Source organism: Micromys minutus, assembly GCF_963924665.1.
Source record: "Micromys minutus genome assembly, chromosome: 2".
Classification (NCBI taxonomy): Eukaryota; Metazoa; Chordata; class Mammalia; order Rodentia; family Muridae; genus Micromys; species Micromys minutus.
This window is the reverse complement of record NC_137971.1, coordinates 40,567,863-40,582,071: the sequence shown is the minus strand read 5'-3', so window position 1 is coordinate 40,582,071 and position 14,209 is coordinate 40,567,863. Positions and strand designations below refer to the sequence as shown.

The 14,209-nt window shown below is 41.8% G+C and overlaps 1 protein-coding gene across 1 annotated transcript in view; it reads left to right on the top strand.

Moving 5' to 3' along the window:
* The window catches only part of TRPM6 (transient receptor potential cation channel subfamily M member 6), a gene marked incomplete at both ends in the record, with an annotated part of 141,027 nt that overhangs the window by 61,457 nt on the left and 65,361 nt on the right, over positions 1 to 14,209 (top strand). The window contains 4 exon segments of the mRNA XM_080912911.1: positions 4,009 to 4,155; positions 7,727 to 7,873; positions 10,222 to 10,350; positions 11,766 to 12,017. Coding sequence (XP_080769037.1) covers positions 4,009 to 4,155; positions 7,727 to 7,873; positions 10,222 to 10,350; positions 11,766 to 12,017 — 675 coding nt within the window.

The window sequence follows — 14,209 nt, the reverse complement described above, 5'->3', positions numbered from 1 at the left end:
AGTCTAAGTGCTCAGCCTTTTCAGCTATATAACTAGGAACACCTTAGCTCAGTGTCTAAGATTTATAACATGTATTGTGGACCCTATGCTTTCCATCTGATCAACCTCAAAGTGCATATATCTGTGAAATGCAATAGAAGGGAAGTTAAGACCTACATGCTTCTTCCTGTGATTCTTAAAAACTTAGTATATGTTAAACAGAGTGGCTATTACAAAATATGAATTTTTGTGGTTGATATACTTAATTGGCAAAATAAATCTTATGTAAGATGGGAAAGGCTACATGTACTTTAATTTCTATCAGCGAGATCAGAGAGATGAAAAATGCCAATCAAAAATTATCTCACAAAGTTTCACAAAACACCAGAGAAAAAGCCATCATTTTCCAAAGTTCTCCTTTGATCCCTTTTGATGTCAGATCTGGAAGTGACAAAAAAGAGGCAAAAGGGTCTGCCTCCACTTTCCCAGCTCTGGAAGTAGCTGCCTGGAAATGCCTGGTCAGGAGAAGGCTGTGACCGAGAACCTGAGGTAGCATCCCCCCTCCCCCCCAGCCACCCCCTCAACCAACACATATTACCCATCAGAAATGCTGTCTCTGAGAACTTAACAGAGTTTTGTCTTTCATATATATGCCATAATATGTGTGTGTGTGTGTGTGTGTGTGTGTGTATGTGTGAGTGCATTGTGCATTTAGGGGTGGGGTGAGGGATGTGATTGAAAGGTAAGTCCAAGTGTTTTCCCCCCAAACATGTTTATTATAGAACAGCTTGCTGTATGAAGTCCCCAAACCCAATAACAACTATTCTCAGGTGTCAACAGTCCAGTTACCCATGTTGGTCTATGAAAGCAGATTTGCACATAAGTTTGGGGTACCCTTGTCAGAACAGTCCCACATGGATGAATTGTAGGAGCAGCATGGAGAGCCACGGAGGCAGGACAACGGACTGAAGTCTTTGGGTATGACAGGCTTCAACTTTTCCTTGGAAGTAGGTTGTTTACCTCCGGCTGCGGTGGGATCCTGTTTCTCCAGGGAAAATGGATTGGAGGCCTTCCTGGAAGTAGAGCAGACATGCAGTCAGTACGCACCAAGTGTTGTTATACTTGGTGTGGAGAGCGCTTTTGGCACCTCTGAACAGTTGATAGAGGAGTGATATTAATATTATCCCAGGACATTTTGGGGCTAGCCAAGGTAGGAATCTGGCTTCTGTGCCACACCCTGTAAGGGCTATTATCAAGCACATCTACATTTGAAGTTGGGGGCAGGCTCTCAGGAATCAGGCTATAAGAAAGTGCAAGAATAAGGCTATGAGAAAGTACTTCTACATCTGAAGTTTGGGGCAGAGCTTTTAAGAATTCGGCATAGGGAAGTACATTTGTATTTGATACTCCAGGCACTATCCTTAGAAATGCAGTTCAGGACAGGGTGGATTTCGGAATGTGGGCACAGCAGTATCCATTTTTGTCTCTGACATTTTCACCTGATCTCTAGTAAGATGTTTACAGGATCTTTGGTTATCTCTCTTGATCCCAGTCTCAGAACTGATGTTATTATTTTTGCATGTAATTAAAACGATTTAAAAGGAGAACAAATAAAGTCAAGCTTCACTTCTGCCACAAGGCTTAGGCCTCAAGTTCGGCCGAAGTCATATTGCAGCTTTAACTAACTTTTTTTTTTTTTTTAATCCTTGCCCTGGCTCCGGTGGACCTCTTGAGAGTCTGAGCTGGTCTCGGACAACTTGGGGGAGCACAGTACTGTTGGTGCGCACCAAGTGTTGTTATACTTGGGGGAGTAACATATTTGGGTCAGAAAACACAACTTTGTTAGAACTAGACCCCAGAGAGTCTTCACAGCTTAAAACAAAACTTAGCAGGTCGTGAGGAAAAAATCAAGTGTGGCAAGCCTTTGCTTTGGGCTGTGAAATCATGAGGATGGGCTGGCAGATTAATCCAGCTTTTGGTCAGGGAATTCCAGGATGCTGAGACATAACTTTAGTTGGATGAAGAAATGTAGTAAATATTTTAAACTGTTTATCTTGAAAGGATACAAAGTTGAACATAAAATTCTGTTCAAAAGACTATGAGTGTGCAACGTGTGGTAACCTAGTGGTGGCCGTCCTGCACTTATGTCCTCCTGGAAAACAATGGGTTTGTACAAGATAGGAGGTGAGCCTTTTATATTCTAAAGATTATGATATAAGGTTGAATGTGTTCTATATGGCAATATCTATTTAGTGACCTTAAATTATTAAAACCATGTAGTCATTACAAAATAACTATAACTCCTAACTACCTATCTATGTAGTTTTTCCCAGGGAAACAAGTGTCCTATGTGTAACTTTACGCATAAGGAGGGGCTGGAGAGATTGTACGGTGGGGACGAGCAGTGGCCGCCCTTCCAATGGACTCCAATTTGATTTTCAGCACGAACATGCCTGCTCACGGCAGTCAGTAACTCTAGTTCCAAGGGATCTACCGCCCTCTTCTGGCCTCGGTGGGCACTTCATGTAACACTGTATGTTAGTGATACAGTGCACAAACATGCGGGGAAACACATTCAGAGAAATTGCATTGGAAAAAAGTTGAAAAAACTTTTTTCAGTATGTATATTTACATTTTGAAAATGGACATGTCTGTTTGTCTATCTCTATCTGTCTGTCTATCTATCTATCTATCATCTATCTATCTATCTATCTATCTATCTATCTATCTATCTATCCATCCATCCATCCATCTAAATGTCTGTTTGCATGCATGTATGTTTATGGACCACATGCATACCTGGTGCCAATAAATGCTAGAATAAGAAACCAGATCTTCTAGAACTGGAATTATAGTCAGTTATGAGCTGCTATGCAGGTGCTGGGAACTGAACCCAGGTCCTGTGCACACGCAGCCAGTGTGCACATTGATTTGTCTTTGCTGCCCTTACATTTGCCTCTTTAATGTTGACATGATATCACACTGTAAGGTTGTTTCATATAATCTGTCCGTTTATGGCTCAACAGTTAGATTGTTACTAGATTTTTGCCTTTGCAAATAACTATATACGGACACATTTTTGCCCAGCTTTGCCCAAAGCTGAGGAATATACTAGTAGAACAGAAATAGTTGCATTAAAATCTGTGTAGACTCAGTATAGAAACTGAGATGGGAGTGGGCATGACTGTCTAATTAATATACTACCACTTATTTTTTAAAATTATCTTTAATCTTTTTTTATAGTCCAGTTGTTATCTGCCTCCTGGTCTGCCCTCTGATAGTTCCTTATCCCATTTCTCCTCCCCCTTGTTTCCAAGAAGATATACCCCCACCCTCATCCCACCCTGCCTGGTCTTCCTACTCCCTGGGGCCTCAGATCTCTCGAGGGTAAGGTGCTTCTTCTCTCACCGAGGCCAGACCCAGCAGTCCTCTGCTGTATATGTGTCAGGGGTGGGGTGGGGTGGGGTGGGGCTCATACCATGGAAGTGTATGCTAACTAGTTGGTGGCTCAGTTTCTGAGAGATCTCAGGGGGCATCCAGTTTTGTTGAGACTTCTAGTCTTCATGTGGGGTCACCCTCCTCAACTTCTTCAAGCCTTTCCCTAGTTCAACCACAGGGCTCCCTGACCAGTTCATTGGTTGGGTGCATCTGTATCTGACTCTTTCAGCTGCTTGCTGGGCCTTGATGAGGGCAGCCATGCAGGACTCCTGTCTGCAAGCACACCACGGCATCAGCAAGTGTCGGGCCTTGGAGCCTCCTTTTGAGATGGATTCCAAATTGAGCCAGTAACTGGACCTCCTTTCCCTCAGTCCCTTCTCCATTTGTGTCCTTGTGGTTCTTTTAGACGGGAACAATTGCGGGTCAGAGTTTTGACTGTGGGACGGCAACCCCATCTTTCCATTTGGTGCCCTGCCTCTCTACTGGAGGTGGATTCTACAGGTTTTCTCTCTTCACTGTTGGGCATCTGTTGTTACAATAGTACATGTGTCCTTTGTCCTCTGCTCATCCTTTATCTGGTTCTCCTTGCAGATAATCATCAGTATCCTCTTACCGCCCATGATTTTGACATTGGAATTTAAAAGCAAAGCAGAGATGTCACATGTCCCGCAGTCTCAGGATTTCCAGTTTACATGGAATTACAGTGACCAGGGCCTGAGTAACAGCAAAGAAAGTGTGGTGAGTACCCTACCACAAGAAACTGAGTTTCCATGGTATGACTGTGCACAGAGATGCACAAGCACGGAAATTATTAATAACAGGCACTTGTTAAATAACACATCTGTCCTTTTAACATCAACAGGGTATTTATTAACGCCCCCCCCTCCAGTATACTTCTCCCTGTGTGTTGCTGTCTTGCTAAGTTTGCCAGAATGACTTTGGATTTCTGGCCACCGTTTCAGTCCAGTGGAGTTACAAATTGCCCTGGGGTTACACGTTATTCTGAATCCCCAGGGCTGATTCACCAATCAGGTATTTAGTTCTCTCTGTGTACTCTCCATCTTTTAATATACTAGTCAGATAGAGCATATGAGCAAAATATTCCATTTCTGCTTCAATGCCAAAGTCATGTCCAACAACTGGTTCAGCTTTGCTTTGAGAAGTGGCAGAATGGACTGGCTTATGGTGTGTAGCCTCTGCTAACACTGCCGAACACATTGGCTTCTCATCTATAAAGGACACACACCTAGAATGTGTGTTGATGAACCAGAGGGATGGCTCAGTGGGTGAAAGTATTTGCAACCAAGCTTGGCAACCTGAGTTTGATCCCAGATCCCGCATAAAGGCGGGTGGGAACTGATTGAGACAGACTGTCCTCTTACTCACACACACATTCAGCAACAGGTATGTACCCAAAACAAATGAATCAGATTTTCCCTGCTGCACCCCATACTTCTCATCTGGTACCATCCAGTGGCTGTGGGCAGTTTTGCTAGGGTTCTTAAGTGTGCTCTCCCCTGGGATGTAGTCACTTCCCCAGCAGTCAGTGTTCATAGCCAGATGGTCAAGATGCTGTGAATGCTCTCTCTGCTCCAACTCTTACCAGGACCTATAAGGCTGCTCTTTGCCCCAAGGTGTAGTAAACATCTTCACTGGTACTTATACCAAAATGAAGTGCTTTTATCTGATGTGCTTTGGCATGTATAGTATATCTATTTAATTGCCTATTTAAATGTTATTTATTCACCAAATATTGAATGAAGACCATGATTAGTGTTTTGTGGATGACATGGTTTGCTGACTAAGCATCTGTGCATTCTGATGCCCTGGAGATCTGTCTTTCCTGGGTCATTAAGGACGTCAGTTATTACTCCTGTTTAGGTGTGTGTGTGTGTGTGTGTGTGTGTGTGTGTTCCTTTCTCCCTCACCCCCTGCTTTCTAGTTCCATCTTGAATCCTTGGAATCCAGGAAGTTATGAGCATCCCCCTGGCTGTAGAAAGCATGAGGAATCCCTTAAAGGCCTGGGCTAGTCATGTGGCTCCATTTCTGTCAGTCCCAGGTCCAAACCCATCGAAGAGAAAGAACTTGGTGATGACCCCACCCCTAGAGGTAACACAAAGCCTGGTGCAGAGGTACTCTGCTGGGAAATGTGCTGGCTCGTTTGTGCATGCCAGGTTTATGTGCTGCTAAAAGATAAATGAGGACAAGAATCTGTTCATTACCCATCCCCTCAAAATGCAAATCCCACAGGACATAGAGGATAGTTTGTCAGCGAATACAATTCTGCTCTGTGCTCTTCAGATTTAGTAGAATGATAGACTCATTGTCACTGAAGTGGAGAACTGCTGATTTCCTCTCAGAAGGGCTCTCAAAGGAGACTCGGTTTCTTCACAGAATGGAAATTACATGTGTGCCCTTAACAGTTAAAAAGTGGGAAATTCTTGAAACCTCCGACTAGTGTCTCTCTATAGCAGTTGCCCCCACAGGTGGTTTAAATGTGGTCATATCAATTGATTAATACAGTGAATATTGAAACTAAGGCAGATGTGGCCTCAGCCCTGATGGGGTCATTTTCAGGAAATTGTCCACAAAACCTTAGCATTTTTTTTTCAATCTGAATCACTTAGTGAAGGAGTTGTTCAAGTATGTTTTATTGTGAAAGACTTCTGATCATAAAAATTGATTAAAATACTTTTTGGATTCATTTTAAGCAGAAATTATTGACCACACTTGTCTAGCCATTTCCACTTCACCCAAAATTATTATTAATTTTCACCTGGCAGATTTGGTGGGCTATATAAGACTTCATAATGCTAATCAAGGCAAATGTAATTGATTAGCTGAGGAACACAGTTTACCAACGTATATACTGGGAGAAAGTTGGGGGTAGCAATAGAAAAAGATGTGGATTAATGTGTCTTTGTGGTACTATGCTTTGTAGCGCTATTGAAAAATAAATGATATTGCATTTCCTCTGGGAGATTTTATTGCCCCTCTCACTTCATGTGTGTGTGTGTGTGTGTGTGTGTGTGTGTGTGTGTGTGTGTTGTACTGCCTTGCTATGTTTCCCAGAATGGCCTTGAATTTCTGTGATCAAGTGATTCTCCCTACTCCAACTCTGAGTACCTAGGACAGCATGGCCTCATGTCTATGCTAAGTCAGAATTCTTTTTTAAATTTTCTCCAGGCAAAATAAGTTTCTCAAGAGTAATTTAAATTGCTCAACTGCTAGTTTCCTAAATGGCTTCTGTGGCCTAAACTAAGCCCAAGAATAAACTGCATGAAGACAAGAGAGGGGAAAGCCAGGAAGAGGAATGATTCTTTTTAGTAGGGCTGGTAGGTAAGGGTTAGGAATCAGTGACAGCTTCATGAAACTGTAGACAGGGCACAGAGGCAGGATACCATGGGGTAGAGGGTAAGTAAGGCCAATAAAGTTTGGCTGGACTTGTAGTTATGGAGGGTACTAGACAGGCATGTCTGGCAACTCAGGATTGTGAGATTCTTGTATGTCTAATGAGAAAATATTATTCTCTTTTACTCACTGAAGAACTCTTGATTGTTTATGACCAAAGTAGTGAGATAAGTAGCAGGAAAATCATTGCCTTCATTGCATAGGATAGTTTCATAAGAAGGCAGGCTAGAATCAAGAAGACCATAGTAGACCAGCATTAACATCAAGGCCAGAAAGGGTAAAGATGTTAGCCTGGATCAATAGCAAAAGATGTGGAAAGGAAAAGAGGAATTTAAAATGAATAGTAAGTTGAGCAGGCAAAAGAGGAAGTAAGCATGACTGAGAATTCATGGTTTACAGCAAGGCTAGGTACATTTTTTTTATACACCCCAAGCCCATCTGCCCAGGGATGGCACTGCTCCCAGAGGCCTGGGCCTGCCTACATAGATCAGCCATCAAGAAAGTGTCCTCACACATTCCCAAAGGCCAAGCAGATGGAGGCAATTCTACTTGAGGGTCACTTTCCTCAGGTATGTCAAGTCAGTAACCAAGATTAGCTGCCTCAACAAGACATAATGATGGAAACCTATGGTGATTTATGACTTTAAACACAGCACCGGGGAGACACAAAGGCAGGTAGATCTCTACAAGCTCCAGGCCAGCTAAGGATATATAGTAAGACCATGTCTCAAAAAAAGTGGTGTGTTTGTGTGTGTGTGTGTGTGTGTGTGTGTGTGTGTGTGTGTAGATAAGTTAGTGTTGTTTATTATTGGTGGTAGAGGATCAGGGAATTGAACCAAGGATCAGTTTACCACTGAGTTACACCTTCCAGTCTATAAGACCATTGCTTATTTTTCAGAAAGAATATGATTTGGAAAGAGGCCCTGATGAGAAACTGGACGAAACTCTGCATTTAGATTTAAGAAATGTTCCCCAGAGCCTCCCCTGGACCAGGAGAGTCTATGAGTTCTACAGTGCTCCGTTTGTCAAGTTTTGGTTCTACACGGTTGGTCTCAGTACAGTAGTGTTGGTGATGATCAGTAGTGTGTGATATTGTTACTAATGCTGTGTCTCACTTGGTCACCCGAGATAAAAGTTTTACAACATTTTAAGAATTTCACTTAAAAAGAAACAAATAAAAGGGGGTGTGGAAGAGATGACAGTGTAGGCCGGTGGGAGAGTTGGAAGAAGACAAGAAAAGTGTGTGTACGGGAGACTGGATGCATTTTCAGCTCCTAAATGAGTCCCTTTCTCACCAACCCTGCCCTCCTGCCTCTTTTCTTGCCCTTGCTTTCAATTTGGCATAGACTCTCATTTTACGCCCTTACCAGCCAGGAAATCACTAGGTAGATGTAGATCAGGCTGTCCCGGAACTTGTAATAATGCTCCTGTGATTGCCTCCTGATGCTGGAATTGCAGGTGTAAGACCAGTCTCAGATTGTGCTTTTCTCTTGGAGTACTTAGACACAGCATAGGCAAGACTGAGCATTTGGAGTGATTAAGTATAATGAACTTAACGGTCCTGAGTGTTGAATTGAATGGTGGGTTTTTTCCCCTACCTTTCTTAGGCAAAATAAATCAGTAATCAATAAAAAAATCATCAGTTGGATCAATTGTTTTGTAGGAATAGTAACTTTTGGTTTGATTGTTTTCAATAGCATATGCTTTGAATGTAAGAGGGCTATTTAAAGTTGAGAAGGCAAGTTGTTAGACCATACTGCAGTCTTCTGTGGAGAGTGGCCATTCAGAGAAAGCTTACTGCCAGCTTCTCACATTTATTTAGTAGCACATATTTTTCTAATGATTGTTTGTACTTAGATTGCTCACAGTCAATGTTCTGTTTAAATATATATAATATATAATCTCAGAAGATACACTTGGCAGCCACACACTTATTGCACATACTTAATAAATATATAGTTCGGAATGACAGTTACCTGTTTCTAAATGTCATGTCTAGGACTGGGGAGATGGCTTGGCTGGTAAAGTTTACAGCATGGCATATAGACCCAGGCTTAGATCCCCAGCACCTATGTGAAAAGCTAGCCAAGCTGCAGCATTTCTGTGATTCCAACACTGGGGAGTTAGAAACAGGTTCCCCGAGCTTCCTGGCCAGTCAGTCCAGCTATGTTAGTGAGTTCCAGTTTCAGTGAACATCCACAACTCAAAATAAAGCAGAGATGGTTCAACAAGATGGCTCGTAGGTGAGAACGCTTGGTGCCAAGCTTGACAATAGGAGTTGGTCTCAGAACCTACAAGGTGGAAAGAGATGACTGACTCTCACAAGCTATGCTCTGGCTTATACTCCTGTGCTGTGGTTTGTGTGGGATTGTACCAAGCCCTTAACACTCTGCCTGATACCCAGTAGACTCTGTCAGCTACTGTATACTATAACTAGGTGACCAGTCTCTTTATGTGTACATATCCATATGGGTGTGTCTGTGCAACTGTGCATGTATGATGTGAAGGCCAGATGTAGAAGTCAGGTGACATCCTTGATTGCTTTTTACTGCAAAACCATTTATCTACCTATTTATTGTTTGTATATATACATATACATATACATATACATATACATATACATATACATATACATATACATATACATATACATATACATATACATATACATATACATATACATATACATATACATATACATATACATATACATATACATATACATATACATATACATATACATATACATCATATACATATACATATACATATACATATACATATACATATACATATACATATACATATACATATACATATACATATACATATACATATACATGTGTAGGTACCCCTAAAATTCCAAAGACGGTTCTAGATACTCTGGAGCTTGAGTCACAGTCAGTGAGAGCTGGCCCAAAGGGAGCTGGGAACTGAATTCAGTTACTTCAGTGAGATCAGTGTGTGTTTTAACTGCTGAGCCATCTCTCCAACTGTCTAGCCAAATAGCATCTTAATAATTATCAATGAACTTTCCTGTGTTAGGGACGGTCAGCTTACCATGAAGATAGGCTCATCTTGGCACGCATATTTCCCAAGCCAGAACTAGAGGGAAGGCATGAGACCTTTTGTAGTGTTTTTCTAACTCACATATTTCAGTGGTTAGTGCTAAGAGGATAACTTCCCCTTCTTGTAGCAGATTTTTGTTCCTAGACTATAGATACTTATGCATTCCTTGTATTAAGCAATACCTTATCAGAAGTAGTCCCTGTGATATTTTCATGTTGTCATGTAGAAGTTCATGTCTGTGCCTCTTCTGGGCTCTGTCTGCCCCTACTTGGCATCTTTCATGGTCACTTGAGCTCACGTCCAGGGAATGTGTGTCCCTCACAGATGGCTTATTTGGCATTCCTCATGCTGTTCACTTACACAGTGTTGGTGGAGATGCAGCCCCAACCCAGCGTGCAAGAGTGGCTTGTCATCATCTACATCTTCACCAATGCTATTGAGAAGGTCAGGGAGGTGAGTTGTCCTTTGAACTATGTCTTCTGCACAACTCGGAAGAGGTGTTCTTGGCTCTGGAGAGGAAAGTAGACTCATGTCAAGTGTGTGAGGGGAGAGAGAACCCACTAATTCCGATTAGCTACAAAAGGTTGCTTGAGGGAAGATGTCTGATTTCATTCCTTGTCCTTACCAAAGACTTTGTGCTAAACTTACTTTGAAAGCAGCCATTTTGAAACACAATCTTTGTTGATTACTGAGGGAGCAATGGGCATTTCATCTATTTGTTATTGAGCACTCCAACTGTTTGCTTCCTACAATGTAGTTTCCTTCGTGGTATTGATTTTTAGTCACCTAGCCTTACCTACCTATTGTCAGTTTTATCCCATAAGTGACATCTGAATGGCTAAAGGTGCAAAATATATAAGGGATACACCCAAAGCATGTGGAAGTTTCTGGTAGACACCTGTGCAAACAGATGCTGAATATCTGTCTACTATAAAGAGTCTAAGAAACAAAACTAATCATTTTCATTTCTATTTTGCCACTGGTCACTTAATGTAGTTGAAAATATATTCGCAAGTAGTTATGACTCCAACTGCCCTAGCTCTGTGTCCATGTCTCTGTGTGTCTCTACATTTGTCGTCTTCCAGTGGTAATCTGGTCCACATTCTACGGTGAGTGTCTTCTTAGAGATTATGTTGTCTGCTGATGCAGTTTATAGAAGAGAAATACAATCTGAATTCTACCATGATTTTTATGTTTTGGGGAAAACAAGCCTATTGTTTACACGGCAGTGTGCCTGCCTTAATATTACAAGAGAAGTTTCTCACACCGCGGTTCCAACACCACATTCTTAGTGGTTTGCCAAAAGCTTACTGGGTGGCATCTGTAGGACTAGATTGCAGGACTGCTTAGTTTCTTGTCAGTGTCCTTTGCCCTCAGCTCATGACGCAGAACCATAGTTAGGCAGAGCCACCTGTGCTGACTTCTAACATGCCCTACGGTTGCTCCACCCTGACCTAGAATCCATAAAAGCCAGAACAAAGTTCTTTCTTTTTGTCATTTCTAGTTTGTCTCTCAAGTGGTGGCTAAGGTTAATGGTAGTGATGATTAACGATAGTAAGGTTAATTCTTCATTAATTTTAATTCATAGGTATTAAATAAATATATTTAAAGGATCATTTAAAAAAAAACCCATTAGCAAGAGTTAGATGATTCTCAGATTATCTTGGTATGTAAAATTTGGCAGGAGTAGGCTTACTTTTTAAATGACAAGTTATTGCATTTTTAGAAAGCTATTGATGACATTTCCCTCCGGCTGTGGTTTTGGGGACTGAACCCGGAGCCTTTTGTGTTGGAGGCAAGTGCTCTGTCACTTTACTGTGTCCTATACCACGTCTCCTTTAAATCTTTTTCTCTCTTTCTCCCATTAGATCTGCATTTCAGAACCAAGCAAATTCACTCAGAAGGTGAAGATGTGGCTCAGTGAGTACTGGAACCTCATGGAAACTGTGGCTATTGGCCTGTTTGCCGTTGGCTTTGGCCTGCGGTGGGGACCTCCACCCTTGCATACTGCAGGGAGGCTCATCTACTGCATAGACATCATCTTTTGGTTTTCTCGGCTCATGGACTTCTTTGCTGTGAATCAACACGCAGGTCCGTATGTGACCATGATTGCAAAAATGGTGCGTAAGTTCCACTTTATACACAAGTTTCCCTTTTCAGTGGTTCCACTGCCCTGGTGCATATCTCATACTTTAACCTTCTCTCTTGTGATGTATGAATGTGTGCACAAGTCTGTTTGTGGGTGCCTTCATCTGTGTTTACCTCTGCAGAAGGCAGAAATCAACACTGTCTGTCTTCCACTGTTTCTCTCATCTCAGTTATTTTTCTATTGTTGTGAAGAGACACCATGACCAACGCATGAAAGGAGGAATTTAATTTGGGGGCTTATGGTTCCAGAGGATTAGAGTCTGTGACCATCTTGGTGGGGAGCATGGAAACAGTTAGGCAGGGATGGCACCTGAGCAGTAGCTGGGAGCACTAGGCAGAGAGGGAGCACTAGGCAGACAGAGAGCTAACTAGGAATGGTATGAGCTTTTGAAACATTAAAGCTTGTCCCAAGTGACACACCTCCTCAACAAAGGCATACAGCTCAATCCTTCCAAAATAGTTCCACCAATTGGGGAATAACAATCAAATATGTGAGCCTATCAGGGCTATTCTCTTTCAGATCCCCATAGCTCTCTCTATCTTATGTGTTGAAACAGAGCACTCTTCTTGAGTTTAAAGCTCACATTTATCTAGGCTGCTGGCTAGTGTGCTCCCAGGAACTATCTCATTCCCCATTCGTTGCCCCTCTTTTACATGCTTCCTGGGAATCTAATCTCAGGTGCAGTAAGCACGTTAACACTGAGCCACTTCTCTAGTCCACCAGTTAGAATTTCTAATACAAGCACAGAGATTTTCTGACTAACCATAAACTTGTATATAAATATGGGCTTGGGTAGTTAATAGGAACGCTTAGTTTAGCTGGCTGTAAGTGACTGAGATCACAATGCTTTTTATTGGTATAAGACTACCGCCAAGAATCTATTCTTGGAAAGTTCTTTGTTTTAAATCACCGACTCTTACTTTTAAGTAGTAGTAACTACGTACCACACACTGTACTAGATATTTTTTTAAGTATTAACTCATATAATATTTGTAGCAATTTTATGAATTAAATAGCATCTACTTCTCACATACAAGGAAACAGAAGTTAAATAAATTCACTCATGAACTTATGTTGGTGATCCAAGATCCCACATGGGTGGCCTGGCTCTTGTCTATTCTCTGAGCTTGCTGAACATTGTACCTGCTTTTGTCATCTGGAATTTTGAAACTATACAAAGATCTACTGTTTAGAAATACAACATCAAGACTATCTTGGCATTTATTTCTAGAATACAAAGTAATGTTCTGGATGGTCAGAAGCAATAAAGAGGAGAGAGAGAGAGAGAGAGAGAGAGAGAGAGAGAGAGAGAGAGAGAGAGAGAGAGAGAGGAAGACAGAGGGAGAGGGACCAGAAGGATCTCAAGAAGAATCTTGCTGCTACTGCTTCCAACTCCCCCCCCCCCCACTTTTTCTTCTGCTTCTTTTTCTCTCTTCCTTTGGGCAGGACTGGGAACTGCACCTAGGTCCTCATGCATCACAGGCAAGCACTCTACTGCTGAACTGGCCAGCCCTCAGATTTTCTTCTTTCTTACCATTTTTTCTCTTAGACCATACATGCATCCTCTGATTTTGGAAATGTCACATTTATTAGAGGTGAGACAACTAGTAAATCTCAATGACTAGGCACAAGGTCCCTTCTCCCAGAAGCTGGGTTTGATGGGTTTTCTAAGCGCTGACTGCAGGATGCAGAATTTCCCCTTTGTGTGGCATACCCAGGCAATGTAGTCCCTTCCCAGGTATCCTTTGACAGTAAGAAGAATGATGAAGTCCAGTGTTGTTGAACAGCTCAGGCAAGGTCACTGTTGTCAATCTTTAGCCCAGTGGCTACTTGGATCTTGTAGTCAGCACTTAGTAAGATAAGAAATGTGGAGAAGGTAGAAATGTTGGTGACTCCCTAGTGCGTCTGCCATGGTGAACAAGTGGCTTAAGTAGCTGTATATTTAAAAGCTGGGAGGAAGCTGGTGTAATCAGTTTCTAAGACACCACATGGCTTTGTGAAAGAATCCTGGGAACAGTTATTGGAATCATTTGAATATACCATATCCTTTTAAAGATTTTCAAATCAAATCTTTGATTTCATTGGTCAATATTGGGTGCTAGTCAGCCAAAAGCAGGTAACATTTGATTTCTGCTTAGAGAAGGAGTCTCTAGTTATGCTTTC